The following is a 21,824-nucleotide window of genomic DNA, read 5'->3' on the forward strand; positions in this document are numbered from 1 at the left end:
GCCTTAGCCGCTTGAGCCACAGGCACCAAGCCAACAAAACCACTTTAATTATTTTATGTAACCTAAAATCGATAATAAAATCATCAATGGAGTTTATATTTTTCTCTTTTAAAATTATAGAATAATTATAAGTCATCCACCAACCTCTCCCACCTAAAATAAATAAGAGCTGGGAAGTATGCGGGTGGCAGAAAAATTGGATTGGGATCTAAATTACTCAAAGTCACATAATTAATGGCAGACTCACTCGAATTTGGAGTTTCAAGCCCTTAAAGTCTATAACCACAGATTTGCATGTCTCATAAAAAAAGTCAGGGGAAGGGGTAGAATAGATAGGAGGGATTAATATTTATTGCCTGGTACAGTCCAAGAAAAATAAAATGGTAAGATTCTGTTACTTGATCTGGTTGAAGATGTGTGTGAATGGTATGTGTGTGTGTGTGTGTGTGTGTGTGTGTGTGTGTGTGGTAGTGTACAGGGAAGATAATTTTATCTGGCTAATCAGGTTTGAGTTCTGTAGAGGTTTTCATTTCTCAAGTCTTCTCCCTACCTCCTTCAATGGTACCCAGCCAGTCTCCATGGTGGAGATCAATGGACCCCAGGAATTTTCTTTTTTTTACCATCACCTGAAGAATGAAACTTATACTCACTGAGATTTGCATTGATTCAAATGTCTCCTGTCATTCCACCAAAAACAAAGTTTGAGATTTTGATCAGATACTTTCTAGAATGCTGGGCTCTGCCTCTAAGCATGAGCAGAGCTGCTTCTTTGCCTCTTTTTCTTTTTTCCCTATGTCACTGGATTATCACTCTTTTTTCCACTGGTGATTCTGATCAAAGTTCTTTTCTTTTTCCACCCAGCTCTATTACTACAGGATCGTAATTTCTAAGTTTCTTTGCCACTAACATATACCTTCATAGTCTGTCCCACTCAGCCCCCTGCCTCAGTTCTCCTTGGGTAAGCTACTGACACCTGTCTTCCATTTCTCAAGATTCTTTGTGTTTATCAGTACTAGTCTTCCTTTATCCAAGAAGCTATGTGGTGGTCAGTAGTAGTGTGAGTTCTAAAGCTATACTCCCTGTGTTCGAATCCAAGGTCTGCCTCTTAGTAACTATGACCAGATTACTCCAGCTAGTCTTCCAATTACTCAGCTGGGATATTAGGAGAATTATAAATCTTCAGCAGCCTTTTAGCCTCCTGAATCCTAATTCCTTAGACTAGCTTTCAATATCAGCTCTTATTTAACTTTATCAACATTATTTCTAAATATTTACTTTGTTAAATTCTGTTTCAGCCAAACTATCTTACTTGCTTTTCTTAATCAGATCTTTTGTTTCACCTACCCTTGAAAAGCTAAGTAGTCTTCCAAGACTGGTTCAGGCAACTAGAGTATTTTTTTGCTACCCAACCCCAAGCATACTATTTGTATTATTCACTTGGTAATTGACTCAGACTTAAACAGCTCTTACTGTATTTTTCAACAGAATGGTTAGCTAATTTTTCATATATTTATGTAAAATTGGAAGACATCAAAGACATAAAACGTGTCATGCCTTTTGCATTCTTATTTAGAGCACCTGAATGGTACTTGCTGACTGGTTGAATGACTGAAGCTGAGGCACAACTTAGAATATTTCGGTAGTATTTTCCTAGAAGCATCATTTTAAGATGGCTTCTGGATATGGATAAACAATTAAATATTTAAATCTTCCTAAACATAAAAATAAAAAAAAATTACAAATCTCATCAATATAAAAGTTCCTAGAATTTTTTAAGGTGAAATTAGTAGAACATTCATAAAAGACAGTCAAGTTTCATAAGGATAATACTAAAACTGTGAGGTTAGGAATAATAAAAGATGACATAAATGGATTTAGATCCTCACCTTTAACACACTTCCATTTTCAGAGACAGTGAGGCCTGGTTTCTTCAGTAAGTGGCGGCCATCTTTTAACCAAGTAAGAGTAGGTGAGGGGATTGCATCACTCTGACACAGTAACTCCACGGCTTGGCCAATGATGACAGAGACGTTTTGTTCTTCTCCCATAATATTTGGTGGAGCTAAGTGAAAGATGGGTTTTTTTCCAGGATTAAACAGGCCAGCATATTGTTTGTTTTCATTAACCATCAGAACATACACGGAATAACTTTATTAATTCTTTTAAGATATAGAATCACAATCATTCTAACACCCTCATTGCATCACCTTATTCAGAATCAAGTGTTGAAAAATCACTGATGACAGTATTCCCATTAAACAAAAATAGTTGCCCCTAAATTTTCATTTAAAACATTTTTAGAACTGAAAGTTCTCACTAAGTATCCGAGTAAGAACCTTCTAGAACTTGGTGTTACTGCTTAAGGTTTTCAAAGCGATGAATCATGAATATCCAATGAATATTTTGGAAACAGCAATGAATTAAAAGCAAATGCACTTTCAATTTTATTTACATTTTTTTTGCAAGAGAAATATACTTCATAGTCAAAGAGGCAAAATTAAAAAATAGAGTTGGAAGAGAGCACAGAGCTCATCTTGTTCCACCTCATAGTGTGCAAGACATAAAATGGGCAACAGATAAGAGCTCATGCAAAATAATACGACTAATTAATGACAAGGCTAAGAGTCTTCTGACTTGTGGCTTAGTGTTCTTTTAGGTTTTCCATGGTGCCTTGTCCACTGTCCATAAAATAAAGACCATGTGGGATAAATTATATGATATAAAGAATAAACCAAGTCACCGACCAGCTGTATAACGTGATTACATAAAAAGAGGAAATAAGTTGAAATTGTAATGAGATTAAAATTAGAATTCCCTAGCTATAAGGCTTGTCAGATGCTAAAATGTGTTCTTGGAGGAGTTTAAGGAATATTCTTCCCTGGAGTATATGAAAGAATAAAGTAAATAATCATTTGACTTCCATAATTTAGGTACAGCCCTGCCAAGAACAAGAGGGTGGGCTCCATACGTTCTCAAGGACTCTTTCAGGACTGTATATAATGATTCAGAAAACACAAGCTACTGATGAAATCAGGCTTGTTATAAAAGGCCCACTCAAGAAACACAGAGGAGCTGGAAAATGTTCTTAGCAAAGTATCACAAGAATGGAAGAAAAAATATCCAATGTACACAGCCCTACTATGAAACTAGTTTATAGTTTTCATATGAAAGCTATAACCTAATTACAGCCTAAGAAATTAGGGAGGGGGAGGGGGAGGGAAGAGGGGAGGGATGGATGGGTGGAGGGAGAGTGATTGGAGGGATCACCTCTATGGTTTGTCTTTCAAGGGTAGAAGTGAATCTTTCTAAAAGTAGGGTATACATGTCTTAACACAGTAACTAAGAAAATGACATAAAGTCTATGTTAACCAGTTTGATGAAAATATTTCAAATTGTATATGAAAAGACCACACTGTACCCCATGATTGCATTAATGTACACAGCTATCATTTAATAAAAAAATAAATAAATAAAAAAGAGAAGGGAGTGAAAAAAAAAAGAAAGGAAACACAGAGGGGATTTTCTCTGGTCATTTCTCATTAAGTTCCATAACTATTCGGGATTGTAGAAAATTTATTTGTGTGTTTTGTTTTTGTTTTCGAGAAAGATTAAACTGTATTGAAAGGAAACCTAAGGGATTTTGCAAATGCTCTGATAGAAAAAAGAGTTTTGTGGTAAGGAATCTTATTATGGTTTAGCCATTGTTTCGGGCTTGATAACCTGGCACGTGCTAAGAGGACAGTGACTGCGACAGACTTTGACCGTAGCAGTAGCGCTGTGTTTCTGTAACCGTGACAATTCTCTGCTACCATACACAGTATCTGCTACAGAGGGAAAGAGTTACGAATTAAAGGGCCCTTTCTTGGGCCTTTTCTGAGCACAGGACTTGTGCTAAAGTCAGAGAAAGAAATACTCTGTACAAGGGCTGGGACTGACCAATAGAGCATTTGTGCAGAGATTCATCATATTCCCTCTTCTAAATTTAATAGCGCAGACCGATAGCTGCTATTGATAAGGTTAATCTGTGGGGAACAGAAAATAGGGAGATTGTTTTTGGTAAGTGATGCATTAGATAAAAGATACACAGTCTGAGATTAAAACTTCTATAAAAACAGCACAATAAGCACAATTAGTGCCACCGGTAAGGAAGATATCATGAGAACAGTCTCAGCACAGGAATGCCTAAATAAAATAGCTGATTGCATAGATATAATTTCAGGGAAAGTATCGTCCCATTGGATGAAAAACTACCAAGAGTGTATAAAAATGTTTATCTAAGATTATTTGTAATATTTTAAAAGAGCGTAAATTATGTCTGCTTGCAGAAGTGAAAGTTCATCTCAGACTACAGGATACTAGTTTACTTCCAAATATTTTTCCTTCATTTACTTTTCTTTATAGCTAAATAAGTTGAATTAAGTTTGAAAGGAAACCAGATTTTTAAAAATGAGAGGAAAAAAATGCAAAAACAATAGCGTATTTGTTTAAGGAACAAAAATTACAGCAAATCTAATTACAGCTGAGGACATATTTCACCGGAACACATTTATTTTTTCTGTCCTGTCTCTCATTCCTAACTTTTGTTTAGTCTGAAACAGGAACAAGATTCTTCCCTTCAGAGCCTCAGCTTCCTCAGATGTCAGCCCTGTTATGTTTTGTGATTATGTTACTTAGAAAGAGGTACATCCCGGTCCTGTTTCTCACCCTATGCATCGTATTTGTTAAATTTATCTACCCAAATCAGAATTGCCATAGGGTTATACTTGCAGAGATGCTGAAGAATGTGTAATCTCCAAGGAAGTTCTCTGAGTTTAATTAGTTATGTATGATACGCATGCTAAGTGTAGAGAAAAGGTCCTACAGAAATCCACATCTGTTACAAACTCAATTCTCTTGTTTCTGTGGCTCAGTGTGGTAGAACGTATTTTAAATTTATATGAGGAAGAAAATGTTTTAATGAACTACTCTTGCAATTGTACAGAAAACTATTTGATCCAGGATCTCATCCTATTCCTTCACCCCTCCTCCCCACATACCCACTCTCTACAATGTAAATCTGAAGGTGACTTACCTCTGGGGATTACCATTCATTAGGCTCCAATTAGACACAAGATTGTCAAGGTTGTTACTACTAATACAGGAAAATAATTTACAAAAAGAATGCTAATAGTGGAATATAGATTAGAAACCGATTTTATATGAAAGCCTGTTTGAATTTGACACTTTTTCCAGTAGCTAGCCTGCTACTTCAAAATCGAAACATTTATATACATACTCAAATATACATATCAGCCAGACATTTGCCTTTTAAACTAGAGCAAGGATCCTGATTTTTGGCTTAAAGAGGTGGGATGGAAGGATTTTAGCCAATGATAAAGACAGAGAACCATGTTTCTGTAACTCCTCTAAAACATTAACTCTTTATCATCTCTCATGTCCAATCTTCACATGAGCCAGTGTAGAAATGTAAGAGGACAAACCCAGGCCATACTGATGTCACCCCTCTACTTGCTTGAAAGAGTTATTGTGTCACAGATTTTGATTGTCTGGTGAATCATTCTCAAGGGATAGTTTATAATATAAACCTTGCAGGTCTTCATAAAACATAAAAGTGACCTAATGCAGGAAAGGAATTAGAATTCTTGGGGTTGGGCATTGTAGACTGATCTGTTATCTTAGACATATCAGCAAATCTGGAGGTTGGATGAGGACCCACATCAATTGGGGAGAGCCCCTTAGTAGTGTCCTGGTGTCAACTGGGACCTTTTACTTTAATTAGTTCTGTATGATATACATGTTGTCACAAAGGGCCTTTTAACAACAACAACAAAAAAATTTGACAATATATATTATTTATGATCATTATATTTGCTTTTAGTTAGTTTATAAAGAGCTAAAGAGCAACCAACATCCACATGGCCTAGAGGCAAAAAAAAGAAAAGATAATATATTTCAAACAGGAGTGAATTATTTTGAAGTAAGGCAGGGCTTAACGGAGGAGGCCTGCATTAAATAGAAACTCTTCAAGAGGCCGTAGAAAAATAATTCCATTATTCCATGAACCAAGAAGTACAATGCAAATAAGACACTAAAAAAGTCTGAAAGAGTTCTAAATAGGAAGGTGTACGGGAATGTGGCCTGTCAGGCATAAAATATGAATGGAGGTCACTGAGACCCACCTTTGTTCCAGGAGAGTTCTGCTGTGCCAGGACCAGGCGTTCATTCCCTTTTGTACCACATGGCTGAATTGTGGGTAGCAAAACTTAAATCAATGGTTCTCAACCTTCCTAATGCCGCAATGTATTTTCATTGTTAAAAAGGGGTCATGACCCACAGGTTGAGAACCACTGACTTAAATGGTTTGTCTACATTTATGTTGAGTTTAACTTTCTGTTTCTCAACTAGTGTTTAATTCCTAGACATAGTATTGATCACAAAACACACCGATTGTAAAGAATAAAATTACGGCTTTGCTTTGACTGGTCTTGAACTTGGGGCCTTAAATGATCCTCCTGCCTCCCAAAGTGCTAGGATTATACATAGCAAGAGCCACTGTGCCCAGCTGACACGGATGAAGAGAGCTACTGAAAGGTACTATTATAGGTACTTGTTTCAGTGAGAAGATTCTGTCTTCCAATTGCAGTGCTTCATACTACTCTGTAAAACCAACACCATACATGCTGGATGAATATATTTTAATTTCTTGGAACTTTAAAATAGAAAAATTAGTCAAAGGCAATTCTAAGGTAGGAAGAGAAATTGATTTGAAATGATCCTCCAGTGTTATTAGTATTGTCCCTTTTAATCTATTATCAACAACTTCCCTTAACTTTCTCAATGATTTTAAGATCCAAACACATGTACAGCAGAGCAGAAGTAATCAATCACTAAAATGACTCACCATAGACTCTGAGGTCAATGTCCCTTTGCTTCTCCCCAGCAGCATTCACTGCCACGCAAGTGTATATTCCCGTATCACTGATTTGTGCACTGGTCAATGCTAGGATGCGACCCCCAGAGAGAACCTATCAGCAATAAGAAAGGTAAGTCACCATCATTCCCCCTTGATCAAGGTAGAGGCAAGAGACTTTTTCTCTTATTTTCTTGAGACTGATAATTGACATTTTCCTCTAGGATGATTTTCACTTGGATATTTTCAAGTGTGCAACTGCCATATAATCCCTCCTCTACACAGTGGAAGAATGTGAGGGGCTAGGATTAAACTTGGTAATGACCACTGAAATGGGGTCTTTATGTCCAACTCCAAGTGAAAGTCAAGTTTCTTCCAGAAAGAGAGAGAGACAGCCACCAAGGGAGAAAGATAAGGGGCTTCCAATTTCTTTTTGGACGAACAGGTAAGAAGATAAAATTAAACTTTCAATGAGAGGTTTGTGCTCTGTATGTTTAACTTTGGTTCAATGTTATAAACTTAAGCAAAGTTTTCTAAAACTCAATTTTATTTTTAATGACGTTTTAATTACAATTTTTCTTATGTTATTATTTGATGTTTTCCTGGAAATATGTAAGCTCTGTGTGGCTATCATTTCCAGACACTTAAATATAAATCTACCAGGAAATCCCTGTTTTAGGTGATGAACATTCTTCATTGTATTAATTATCTTTCCTAGTCCTAGTACAAAGTGCAGTGAAACAGGTAGAAAATAACACATCTCTAAAAGAAATGGTCCAAAAAATAACATCTACAAGTAAGGTACAAGAACTCTGAGAAATACTGAACTTTTAATGAATTGTTTAGGTATACTAATTGTGTGTCCATGGTATTTACAACTGTGTATTTGTATTTTTTTATAACATTAGTGAATCATTGTTCTTCAAATCTCTTTGACAGATTTACCTGTTTGTACTTCATGTATTGAATAATCAAGTGGTAAAGTTCACGAGAAATGAAAGACAATACCTGTATTCCATTAGCAAAACTGGAGACGGGGCTCCCATCTTTCAGCCAGGTCAGACTTGGGGCAGGGATACCTCTGGCTTCACATTCTAACCTCACCAGATTATTAACCACCACTGCCACCATGTTATTGCTGCCAGAAATCGATGGGGGCACTGGATCAAAAATAAAAGTAAGGTATGTCAAAATCACAGGATTTGCCATCTCAAAATAATGAAAACTATATGTAATATGCACAATCATGTATTTTTACAGGATGGTTTTTTGTTTGTTTTTGGTTTGGGTAAATTCTTTCACAACTCATTTGACATCTAAGCATAGCCATCCATAAGTAGGATATCACTATCTTTATTTTTAAGATGATGAAAAGAATATTTTGCTAGTTTATTTAGGAAATCTAATTTTTAATGCCAGAGTGGATATTTATTTCTTGATTTCCAAGCACCTGTATCTGCGTTTATACATCTATGTCACCCCTTCACCATATTCACTATATGTTACTGTTAACGCATCTTTAAAAGCAAATTAGACATGATAACTAATTGTTTAGCTAATGCCTATGATTTTGTTAGTGATTACATACAAGCGGGGGTTATTGTCATTAGCTAATAAAAGTGTCATGAGTAGGCCAGGAGCGGTGGCTCATGCCTATAATCCTAGCACTCTGGGAGGCCTAGTGGGTGGATTATTTGAGCTCCCAAGTTTAAGACTATCTTGAGCAAGAGTGAGACCCACCTCTACTAAAAATAGAAAAACTAGGCAGGCGTAGTGGTGGGCACCTGTAATCCCAGCTACTTGGGAGGCAAGAGGATTTCTTAAGCCTTAAGAGTTTGAGGTCACTGTGAACTATGACATCAGGGCACTCTAGCCAGGGGCAACAGAGTGAGACTCTGTCTCCAAAAAGAAAAAAAAAATAGTGTCAATGACTATTTCAACAATTCATCTAAAGCAAACTTAAGTCAACAGCATGTGAACATTGAGCATCTTAATAGGAATCAGGAACATAGCACCCTTACATAAAGATGATAACACACTCTTTCAAATACTTACACCAGAATTTTATAGAAACACTTAATCATGTTGAATACTTGTTTACCCTAGGATAAATCTAGGAGAAGGAGTACTGACCGTGAACTTGCAGACTGTAAAATAACTCTGTTGCTCCAGCTGAGTTGATGGCCACACATTTGTACAGGCCAGCATCTGAGATTTGGGCACTTTCAATATTAATGATCTGTCCTCTGTTCAAGAAAGTTATGCCGCTGGAACCTGAGAGTGGACGATTATCTTTGTACCATGTAATAACTGAAAAGGAAAGGGGAGAGCTCTATGTAAGATTTTTCTTTTAAAATTAAGTACAGTACATTGGATCTTAACTAAAATGGCACAACTGCTCTATTCTTACACTTATCATTTGAATTTACTCTGTTTAAATAAATACCTCTTTAGGGTGTATTTTTAAGAGAAAGTAACACTAAGAAAAACACCAAGAGTTAAGTCCATATGCATCTTGAAAATGAATTTATAGAAAAGATATTCTTTATAGTACTTGACAGCAACTCTCAACTTTTTATTTTTGTTGTGTATTTCCTCTCATCAATAAAAGTTGTCTATATCCAATCAAAATGAAATACCATACACTCTATTAGCCTCAAAAATTATATCACTATTGATTTATATGAATCACCTGTCAGTGATGGAAATATGCAAAATACACAAATGTGGTCTCATCAAAATGACAATTTGGCTCAGCTTCATTAAGATACTTTTTAAAAGTAAAACATATATTTTTCAGCATAAGGGTATATAAAATACTGCTGTGGCTTGTGGCCACGATATAGACAACAAGATAATGAAGATATTCACCTGGGGGGGGGGGAACTTTGGGCTGTGCCTGTGGCTCAAAGGAGTAGGGCACTAGCCCCATATGCCAGAGGTGGCGGGTTCAAACCCAGCCCTGGCCAAAAACTGAAAAAAAAAAAAAAAAAAGATATTCACATAGTTCTACATTGTTTAGATGGACAAATTATTTCCTCTATTTAAAAGCAATGGAATTTCAAAAATATCATCTACCTAATTCTGATATTCTGATCAATGTTGTTTTTACTCTTGAAATGTATTCTATATACTTTCTTTTATTAGTAATTAGTATATTATGCTAATAACCAGTTCCGGTATTCCCAGAAATCTTACAATGTTAATAAGGTACAGAGCCCAAAGTGAACATACCGGGGGAAGGGTTCCCAGCTGCCTTACACTCCAGCTGGACAGGGCTGTTCACTACCACCGTCTCATTCAGCATCTTCCCTGCCTCTTCCAGACGAGGTGCTTCTACAAGGGGCCCACACAGATAATTATTTCACCTAAGCAGGATATTTATACAGATATTGTTTGCTCAATGAAAATTACAATTTTTCTTCCTTCCTTTTGTTTCTTTCCCATATACACATTACTATATTTGGGTCAAAGTATATTATTAAATAAAAATAAAGAATTGGATGAACAAAAATCTTAACAAGTTTTCTAGGTCATACATTTCTTTATTTCCAGATAGGAAAATCTTTAGAATTGTAGATTAGTAAAGGAATAAAAGAAAGTCAAACAAGTATGCTTTTTATTCTAATTAATCTCATAATGAATTACCTTTACCAGAAAGTAATCTACTAGATGAAACTCTTCTAGTGAAGACTAAATCAGCATGTTCTCCAAATATTTGACTTTATTTTTCAATATCACTTCTTAAACCATTTCAGAAAAATTAAGATAACTTTTCTGTGTTTACTAGGAGATTGTATCTTTTGATATAAAATTTATAATTAAATTGTTCATACGATAAAAAAGAAACCTGCACTTTCAACTTTAAATAATCACAGATAATGCTGCTTTATAATTTTAATGTACTTGGAAAGTAGGAATACATACAGTCTAGGAGACATAATGTAAAGGGAGTAACAATTTGGAAATTAATGTCAGATTTTTCAACAGTATTTCTAGGATACTAAGGGGTGGGCCATGATGAAAAAATTACAAATGAACTGAAAGTTCTGCCTTATCTGGAGAAGGTACTTTAGATAAAAACTATTATTTAAAGTTAATAGAAAAAAATATATTTTAAGGATGTGTTAAATTTAACCTAGTGTTCTAAAAACTCTCACTCCATATATAATCAAATAATCAATCCACTAATGTACCCCTAAAAGAAAAGGGGCCAAGAAAAAAGGAAATGAAAAAAATAATTAGAAATAAATAAGATAGTAGAAATAAAATTAAATATGTGAATTAAGAATATATATGCAAATGAGCTCATTTAGTGGATTTTGGGGTACTTTTCAAAAAGTAGATTTTTAACACTTTTATGGGTTAATACTATTTTTTAAATTTAAAAATCTAAGTGGGCAGGCTGGGTGTGGTGGCTCATGCCTGTAATCCTAGCACTCTGGGAGACACAGGTAGGTAGATTGCCAGAGCTCACAGGTTCGAGACCAGCCTGAGCCAGAGAGAGACATCATCTATAAAAACAAGTGGGCATTGTGGCAGGTACCTGTAGTCCCAGCTACTTGGGAGGCTGAGGCAAGAGAATTGCTTAAGCCCGCGAGTTTGAGGTTGCTGTAAGCTGTGACACCATAGCACTCTATTGGGGGTGACAAAGTGAAACTGTCTCAAAAAAAAAGAAAAATCTAAATGAATTTTGTTAAAAAAGCACAAATTAAAAACCAACCATTAAAGAGCTGGACAAAGATAAATAATTTGACATCAGTTTCTGACAAATTAGTATACAAAGCAAAAATTATTAAACATGACAAAGTGACTTGCTTTGTATTGATTAAAATTACATAATTCATGAATAATCCTTTATGATAACAATGCTGTATATGTCGAATAACAAAGCAAACATTGTTAAAAGCAAAGGAAGTTTGAAACCTCAAAAAATGGTACATTTCAATGGGTTGAGGGAGGGGGGTTGGAGGGATCACTTCTGAAGTTTATCTTACAAGGGTACAAGTGAATCTTTCTAAGAGTAGAATGTGAACATTTTAAAATAATAACTAAGAAAATGACATGAAGGCTATGTTAACCAGTTTGATGGAAGTGTTTTGGATTGTGTGTGAAAACCCCACACTGTAACCCAGAAGTGCATTAATGTACATAGTTACCATTCAATAAAAAAAAAATGGTACATTTTAAAATGTCTTACTCAGAAATTGACTATGTAGTGAAATAAAAAAATAAAGTCAGGAAGTACTTAAAAAATAAAATTACTCAAATAAGTTATGTATGCATATGCATGCATAGGTGTCTATATTTGTAGTTACCAAAAATATATATATCTATTTAAGTGACAATATAATATATTCAAAACAGAATACTAGCACACAAAAGTATCAATAAAGTTTTTTATAACCACAATTTAATAGAATGATTTTTAAAAGAATATAAATCAATAACAAAAATATAAAGCTATCTATATGGGAGAAAACCTCAATAAAGATGAAATCAAGGGTGGCGCCTGTGGCTCAGGGCACTGAGAGTGGCAGTTTTGAATCCAGCTCCGGCCAGACTGCAAAACAAAAAAAATAGCCAGAATAGACAGGCGTGATGTCAGGCGCCTATAGTCCCAGCTACTCCGGAGACTGAGGCAAGAGAATCACCTAAGCCCAGGAGTTAAAGGTTGCTGTGAGCAGTGATTCCATGAAGGTGATAAAGTGAGATTCTGTCTCTAAAAAAAAAAAAAAGATGAAATCAAGATAAAAGTCTAGGCTTAAAAAATACAAATTAAAATGAAATTGATTAATATTAAGACCTATGGATAGTCACCAAAGCAGTACAGTATTTAAAGGAAATCTTAAGACTAAACTAGCCCATCAAAAAATTAAGAAATAATGGGAAAAAGATATTCTGAGCATTCAGCCCAGAATGTAGAAAAGACCAATACAATAAATCAAAAAGAGGCTATGTATAAAGAAATTATAAAATAAAAGGCAGAAAAAAAAACCCAAAGAAAACAAATAAAACCAAAAGATAATTTAACTCAAAGTTGTTTTTTTGACAAGTCTAAAATGAAGCCTATTGTCAGAGATGGATGACTTTTCAGACCAGATCTCTGGTTTGCTGAGCATTCTTCCTGAAGACTCACCCTAGAACTCACTCCTCTTTCACTCTTACAGTTCCTTTTTTGTTAATCTAATTGTATATGCTAACCTTCCTGTTTGAAATGTTTCTGTTTTCTGCACTGAATTCTGATTACCAATATAATATTCACAGACAAATGGCCTTTAAATATGGCTATCTGACTTTTCCAACTGGAAAAGGAATAGGAAAAGTAATCAGTCCATGGCACATTCCTTCAAAACAGTTATTTAAATACTCACTTGAAGCCTTCTGGACTGAAGTGCTCACTGAAGGCTTTGACAGACTACGTAGCTGCTGTAATAAAACATTATGATGGGACTAAGACATAGAAGAGCTATGGAGTGGGCTAACTATTTCTCACTTCACTAGAGAACATAAAGAAAAAAATGATTGGATGTCAACAAGACTGTCAGAGCAGCAACTTGAAAACTCCACTACTCCTCCATTAAAGAAATAAAAACACTGGAAAAACTGTCAAAATCAACTTTTTCAGAACTGTGGAAATCAACCAAAGAACTGTAATAATCCACGCATGAAGTGTTTATTTAAAATTTTTTTTAAAAGTTAAATCTCTAAATCTCATTAAGACCAGTGAGCTTTTTGGCATTTAAACTCATCTTACTCCTGTCAACCTCTTCCTAGCTCAGGAGAACGTCATAATCCTAAACCACAAAGAAAAAAGCAGCCTAGCAGATGCTGGAGGGAGCTGCTGCCTAAAGCACCATTCCGAGAGAACTGTCATTATTTGACCTGTCTAGCCCTTTCTTAGAATTTGCAGAGTTTATCTTTATTTAACTAGACTCAGAGTTTCTGTGTGTGAAAAATGTTTTCTCCTGGGTGTTTGGAAGTCTGTAAAAATAGCCTTTATAGAAGTTGTTCAGGAAAGTTAGTTTCCTTTGCTTCTATAATAAATTACAGGCAGTCCCCAAGGTTATGAGTGAGATAGGGTCTATAAGTTTGTTCTTTAGCTGAAGCTGTATGTAAGCTGGAAATAGGTACATTTACCTATTCTCTGTAATAGCCCCCAATTGTAAGTGTGAGTCATTTATCAGTTGGATGTTTATAACTTGGGGACCTGTTGTAATAGCCTCTGTTCATAAGAGAAGTTGCACGTAAGTTGGATGTTTGTAACTCAAGATTGCCTCTGCCTCAAACCTGGTAACTTAAACAATACAGTTTTGTAGGTCCAAAGTCCCACATAGCTTTATTGGGTTAGAATCAAGGTGTCAGTTGAGCTGAATTCCTTTCTGGAGGCTCTAGTCTAGAGAAGCTGTTTCCTGGCCTTTTCTGACTTCCAGAGGCCGTTTCTTCCATCTTTGAAGCTGACAATGGGTGGGGCAGGAAGGTGGATGTGGAGCATTCTTTCTACACATCTAAAAGCTGAACAAACTTAGAGTTGGATCAGTTCAAAGAAATCTGCTCTAAAATGTCATAATCACGCTGTGTTCAGTGAACACAAAGAGAGAATTTTGAAAGCAGTGCAAGAGAAATGATTTATCACGTGTAAGTTTCCTCAATTAAATGAACAGCTGATTTCTCACCAAAAAATCTAAAGACTAGAAGGCTGTAGGATGATATATTCAAAGTTCTAAAAGAAAGTGACTGTCATCCAGAAATTTTGTCTTTTAAAAATAAAGAAGAGGGTGGCACCTGTGGCTCAAAGCAGTAGGGCGCCAGCCCCATATGCTGGAGGTGGTGGGTTCAAACTCAGCCCCAGCCAAAAAAAAAAAAAAAAGAAGAAATTAATTAGTTATTTCCTAGAAAAACAAAACAATGGAAACATTCATTACTAGCCACCTGCCCTACAAGAAATATATGAATAAAAGTTCTTCAGGCTGAAATAAAGCAGTAATTCTAATGCACATAAAAAAAATAAGGAGCCCTGGCAGAGGAAACTACATAACTATAAGACAGTAAAGATTGTATGTTTTGTTCATAACTTCTTTCTTCTGTTGATTTAAAAGACAATAGCATAAAGATAAATCTGCATTGATGGTTACGTAATGTTAATGTACAATAATAATGACATAAAGGAAGGAAAGAAAAGGGACTATATAGGATCAAAGTTTATGTGATAAGGAGCTAATCTTCAGAATATACTATAAAGAACACTTACAATGCAACAATATGGACAATTCAATTTTTAAAATGGGCGAAGAATAGATGTTTTTCCAAAGAAGATACATAAATGGCCAGTAGGCACATGAGAAGATGCTCAACATATGTCATCACTACTAAGAAAATAGAAATCGAAACCACACTGAGAACCACCTCACATCTGTATTAAAAGAGACAGTCAATGAAAAATGTTGGCAAGAATGTTCAGAAATTTGAAGCCTCAGACATTGCTGATGAATAACGTAAAATAATGTAGCCACTGTGAAGTAGGGCAATTCTTCAAAGAGTTAGATATATAGTTACATGTTTTAGCAATTCTATTCCTAGGTATAGACAAAAGAGGAATAAAATACATCCACAAAAAAAGTCTGTACACGAATTTTTATAGCAGCATTATTTGTAACAGCCCCAAAGTGAACACAATCCAAATGTCCTTCAACTGACAAATGGATAAACAACTGTGGTATATCCATATAATGGAAAACTATTTGTCCATAAGAAAGAATTAAATACTGATACATACTATGTTGGATGAATCTTAAAAACATGGTAAGTGAAAGAAGCTAGACACAAAATTCCACACACTACATGAGTTCATTTAAATGCAATATCAAGAAAAGATAAATTATAACTCAAAGTACAGGGTGACTGTAAAGTTCATGTGCAATTTAAATCAGTTGTTGGGAATAGGGAATAGAAATTGATTGCTAATGTTAATGGGGTTTCTTTTGGGGGGTAACAAACTAGAATTAGTGGAACTTTGGAATGAGTTAGTGGTGATGGTTATATAACTTTGTAAATATACTAAAATCACTGAATTGTGTACTCTAAAATCGTGAATTTTCTAGTATGTGAATTGTATCTGTGATCTAAACATAAATGATAACAAGCTCAGAATTTTAAATGCTTAACTTAAGAAATCATCAGAGAATCAAGGAGTGGCCATAACTGAGACATAAAAATCTCTTGTAAAAATTAAATAGTCTGATTTTCTGCTCATTAGATTTCAATGCAATTTTAATTTATTGATTCAGAGCGTTGAAAAAAAAAAGCCAACTTCTTTTTCTACTCTGAAGAGTCAGAGATAAAAATTATTGCTTAGAATTGTTTTTTTGTTTTTTTTTTAAGTCTTCTCAGCCGGACCTAACAAACATAAGGGCATTAACTTAGCCCATTGTTTCTGATGTCCTCAAATGAGCCATCATTTAAAACATGTTTTAGAAATGTCAAAACAGAACAGTGGAGCTAAAAGAGCAAAGCTGAAGACCAAAGACCTCTGCACAGAGAAGCTATTTGGGTCTGGTAGGAAGCCCATGGGACAGACAAGAAATACACGGACTGCAAACCTATTAAATCTTGAGGGGACTGTTTGCCAAAAAGTTACAATTCTGCCTACAAAAGCCTGTGATAGTTCAATGTCCCAAGCACCAAAGAGTTCCAATGTTAGTCCAAATAATAAATAGAAGAAAAACTTGGCTTCTTTCTCATTTTACGGTCAAAAAAAGTAAATACAAATTCCATTGTTCCCCTCTAGTATTTAAATGGATATTTCTGGATTTAGGAAAAAATTGTTCCAGAGGGAGCATCAGTAAGGTAACAATATCTTAACAATAAGATGTCTGTATCCTTCAAACAGGAGGTTGATTTCCAATTAATTAAATGGCTGTTTTTCCTTCCTTTTCTCAAAAACTGGACATACATATCATGCCCAAATCACACTACCTTCTTCATGTCACATTATGAACTAGATTCTACCTATTACTTTAACCACTTAGGGCATGAACTGACTCTTTAAAATCTTGGTTAAATTTTGAATTAATATATATAACTGATCTAAAAGTGATTTTGGTGAGTTAATACTCCCTGTCCATTGAACGCATGAAATAGTGAGGAATCAACTAATCTACACCATGAAAATAGTATAGTTCAGTCTTGAATGAGGTTAGCTGTTAAAAAAGGAAAAAAAAAATATTCCCCACAACATTCCCAAGTCTCCATTAGGCCACAAGTCAACTATTCAACAAAACACAGACATGATAGAGAAACCTTTTTTTGAGTGGGTGTTAGCAGGTGTTAGCCAAGCAAATACTTTTTAAAAATAAAAATAAGGGGGGCCCTACTAATGCTTTTACCAGACAACTAATACAGACAGAAAAGGGTTCCTGGCCAATAGTGACGGCAGGAGGACTTTCGATATATTTGTTAAAACGTTGCAGTGAGAAGGGCCAAACGTTAAAGATGTGTTCTGCCAAAACAGTCTTCATGCTACCCTTTCTGGATGTTGACTAGCAACTTGGTACCAGGTAGAGATTTTCTTTCATTTAATTGTCACACAACTTCCATGACTGTGCTGTGTTATCACTGTTCTTTCCCATTTTGCAGATGAAGAATCTAAGTTTTTAGAAAGTTAACATCTAAGCACATTGTCCTCCAAGTATTAATTGGCAGTGGGTTGGGTCCCACATTCTAAGCCCATGCTTTAAATCACAACATCCTACTTCTGGGCATTTCACCTTGGTTTATTTTTCCTAGGAAATAATTATATGCAGATAAAATAAACGCTTGAGCTATTAGACCCCAAATCATTTGTTTGTGGAAACATCTGTCTCACCAAAAATATTTGAGGTTTAGAGATAATTTAATAGTCTGACCTAGAAAATAAAAACTTCCAGAATTATGAAACTCTGATGATCAAAAAAGACCACCTACTGTGGACTCCTGCCTTTTATAATAGATAGAACTCCCCACTGGAAAGTCTCATGAGAATGGTCTTCTTCTCAGGACGGTGACTTGGTCTTCTAGTCCAGGAACAATGCACCCTTTCTGAAGCTGTTGGAAACACTTTTTGCTATGATTAAAAGAATGGTAGTATCTAAACCTTTTTACCAGAAAGGAAAGTATTAAACAATTGGAATGTTAAGTTATCTTAGGATCGAACATTTTTTGGATGAAAACTATAGTAAAAGCATATTTGTTGAATCTGTTATCTATTAACAAGGATTGGGATTAAAACAAATCCTAACTTCAAAATGACCATAGGGTCCGTTAAATAAATAACGACTGGATTAAATGATGATTGCTTCCTTATGGATTTTTCATACCCTTCTTAATATATAGCACCAGAATTGGATGCAATACTTTGGAAGCTTTCAAAGAGCAAGAGTATTAACAGGACTAGTTCCGTTCTTGTTCCTTATACTACAACTTCTATTACTAACTTCTAAGATTGATTCAATTCTTATAAAACTGAATTCTCGTATTTATAGAAATTGAAGCAATCCAAATCCAAATACTCAAGTATTTTATCTTTTTTGTTTGTTTCCTTCTTTTTTTAACTTATTTCAAATTAATAGGAGGGTACAACATTATTGGATTACAGTGTTCTCACTTAGAGTGTGCTATATACCTTTGCATTGTGCCCCTCAGGTAAGATCCCACCAATTGCCCTACCTCCTTCTGCCAATGGTCCTCCCCCATCCCTCTACCTCATCCTTGCTCCTTTTGCCCCCATACTAGGCTATATTTGTGCTTTGTTGTTCATATGAGCATGTAATTGTTTATATATTTATTTTATCAACTACTCAAGTATTTTAATGTGCAGTGTCTTCAAGCAACCACTCTTTTTACATCCAATTCTTATGTAATTTTTCACATCGTATTAACTCGTCATTTTAACTGCTGAGATCTTTTCAATGTCTATCATCTAGTCTCTTAGAAATTCCTACATGCTCTTTAAACATCTCCAGCTATCACTAAAGTTGTTAATACAAGCATTGGAGAGGATAGAGTCAAGTTTGGAGCCGCATGCAGCCCATATGACGTTGCTGTCATGAGTGGCAAGATGATATTCCAACTTTCTGTCAAGATTCTAGTCACATGCACTTATCACCTCCTCCAGGCTGATAATAATTAGCATTAGATTAGAAGTTTACTCTATCATCTATGCTCCCTTCAGGGAGATGAACTGTTATCTGGACAAGTCAAAACCTTATTAGCTGAAATGTTTTAAGATACTATATCTTACTTCCATTCTATGATATGTATTATACCAAAAAAGATTATTTTGTATTCTTTTTATGATTTAGCAATTTTTAGCAACCCTAACAATGACTAACCTTCTGTTTCTCTTTCTTTTCACATTAACCCAGATGTTTTCCAGCCTGCTCCCCTTCTCTTTGATGGTTTTCCATGGAGATGTGCACCCTAATTGCGTCTCCTGCCAACAAAGTTTTGTCACAGTATTCAGATTGTAGGTTTACAGACTTGTGTTTTCTTAGATATCAATTCTGCTTTTTCTCTTCTGTTGTAACTCTTTATTTGATGGGATACTTAATTTTTTTCACGGACTCTAGTTTTTAGTAACTCTTGACTACACTGGCAAGTCTCTACGCCAATCTTTAATGTCTGGGCCAATGTTTGTCCAAATACTGGCTCACAGACCACCTGCATCAGAAATGCTATTTCAAGATGCTTGGTACTGGGCCCAGGAAACTGTATTTTTATTATGCAACACCTATGATTTTTATGAACACTGATATGTAAGAGCCTCTGTTATAGGCAAATTCGTCCTACTTATGAAGACATACACGCTTTTCTTCATTATAGAGCCTTCATTTAAGTATTTTAAGTCAGTCTAGAGAACAAAACGTTATTCTTTTTTTTAACGTCTCATAGAATAGAAGTGAGAAATGGTAGCTGTTACCATTTATTAAGTACCTATCAAGTGGGTGATATTTTACATCTATTATCTCTAAACCTCAAAACCACCGTGGAAGTGAGATACTTAGAATAATTAAGGAGTTGACTCAAGTTAACATACACCATATTTAGCATAGAATTTAGGCCAAACTTGGCCTGACTCCAGGGCCAGAGATATACTGCACCATACCATGTTATGCTACTTCACCGTTTTCTTTTGGTTAAAGTAGAGGCCAGATAAGAATTGAAATTGATGATTGAGAGAAAATTAACAGCTTGTTAAAAGGGGATAAAAGGAGCTTCAGGCCAGGGAAATAGGAGAGGGAAAGACAGTTCTCTCCCAACATATTCTTAGATGGAAATGGAAGCAAAGAAGGAAATTAGAAAAATTTAATATCCAATTAAAACTTTTCTAGTATTTACTCTTTCATTTGTTAAATATTTTTTGACTGCCTTCTATAGACCTGTAATTAAGCTAGGTGCGAGGGCATTATTCTAGGTTGAATTCTTCAGTAAATACAGAATAAATACATGTATGTATGATTAAATGAATAAAACGTTGAACAAGTAATCATATCAGCTAGAGAAAATGAGTAACGTGTACATGGAAATCTTGAACTGTTTTCTATAACTATGCTGGCTGAATTAGGAAAGTCCTGCCCTCCAATTCCTGGCTGCTTTTTTTTTTTTTTTTTTTTTTTGATGAGCCTATAGAGATTTGAAGACTTCTATTCAAGGTCATGTAGTCTCTCAAGTTTACTGTCAACCTGTAATATTAATGAGGTGCTCTATGACCACCCAGGGTTTTTATTAAAGCACATAGGAAAAGGTCTTGAGCCAAGGATAGCTCCTAATCACAAAATCCCTCTCACAGGCCAGGTATGAACATCACAGGCGATCAAGGAACAATGCTGCACCTTCTGTCCTTCCAACAAAAGCCATCTGTAGAAAGTTAGGCATTAACAGAATACAGATACTTTAAAACACAGCACAGTGTATTTATTTACAGGCTCCAGCCCATCCTATTTGACAACTTGAAAACTAAAGATCTTACTATGAGCAATTGTAATTATGTAATGTCAAAAAAAAAAAAAACCCTAGTTTTTCTCATACAGACTAAAATATTTATCTCATACTGTATTTTAATAAAAATGAGCCCACCCTGTTCCAAAATAAAGCCATAGAAATACTCTTTTGTTAAGATGTGGAAATTACATTACCGTGCACATGCAATTGAATGCGCTGTTGTGTTTCTCCAGCTGCATTGGTAGCCACACATGTATATCGGCCAGCATCCTCCAACAGGGCTTTGGCAATCTGCAGAACTCGACCAGAAGATTGTATCTAATTGGGAGCAGAAAGTATGGGAGAATTTTCTACTTTATACTTGGACTTGAAAACATTCACTAGGATAAGGAAAAAAACTCATTTCAATTTATAATATCCAGTTATATTTTCATGCCAATACACTAATTATCTCTTGATAGATCAGAGCCAGATTCATCATGCATGAGAAGATAGACTAATTTGATAGGAAACCTTTTCTTAGTCACTGGAAAATGTAAAATAAAATAACCTAAGTCCAGACTGCTGGTATAGTCATAAAACTCCACTGACTAAAAGACGTTAGCACTGAACTGTGAAGTATGGGATGAAAATTTAAGCCATTTGAAAAAACATGGCACATTTATATAACACTTCATAAATAGTTTGAAAACAATAATCTTTTTTGATTAAATGGTGATGGGGGCCAGAAAAACAACAGAATTTTAAAATATGAATAATGAAAATGCAGATAAATTTCTTCCTGACTGTTTTTCCTTATTTCCCTTTGAAATCTATTACAACTGGCCTCCACCATTTTGAAACTAGTGATTCAGAGGTTGATTCTTTGAAACTGACTATTTGGAGGTTACTAGTAATTTCCACTCACATTGTACAGCATCCTGTGTGGTAATCTCAT

The 21,824-nt window shown here is 35.2% G+C and overlaps 1 protein-coding gene across 1 annotated transcript in view; it reads right to left on the reverse strand.

Annotated features, from left to right (window-relative positions):
• HMCN1 (hemicentin 1) overlaps window positions 1-21,824 on the reverse strand; it is a 440,557-nt gene that overhangs the window by 143,316 nt on the left and 275,417 nt on the right. The window contains 6 exon segments of the mRNA XM_003785789.2: window positions 1,887-2,062; window positions 6,902-7,025; window positions 7,919-8,070; window positions 9,044-9,220; window positions 10,145-10,246; window positions 21,082-21,205. Of these exon segments, the coding sequence (XP_003785837.1) occupies window positions 1,887-2,062; window positions 6,902-7,025; window positions 7,919-8,070; window positions 9,044-9,220; window positions 10,145-10,246; window positions 21,082-21,205 (855 nt within the window).

This window comes from Otolemur garnettii, unplaced genomic scaffold, assembly GCF_000181295.1.
Source record: "Otolemur garnettii isolate 467f Iridium unplaced genomic scaffold, OtoGar3 scaffold00016, whole genome shotgun sequence".
Taxonomy (NCBI): domain Eukaryota; kingdom Metazoa; phylum Chordata; class Mammalia; order Primates; family Galagidae; genus Otolemur; species Otolemur garnettii.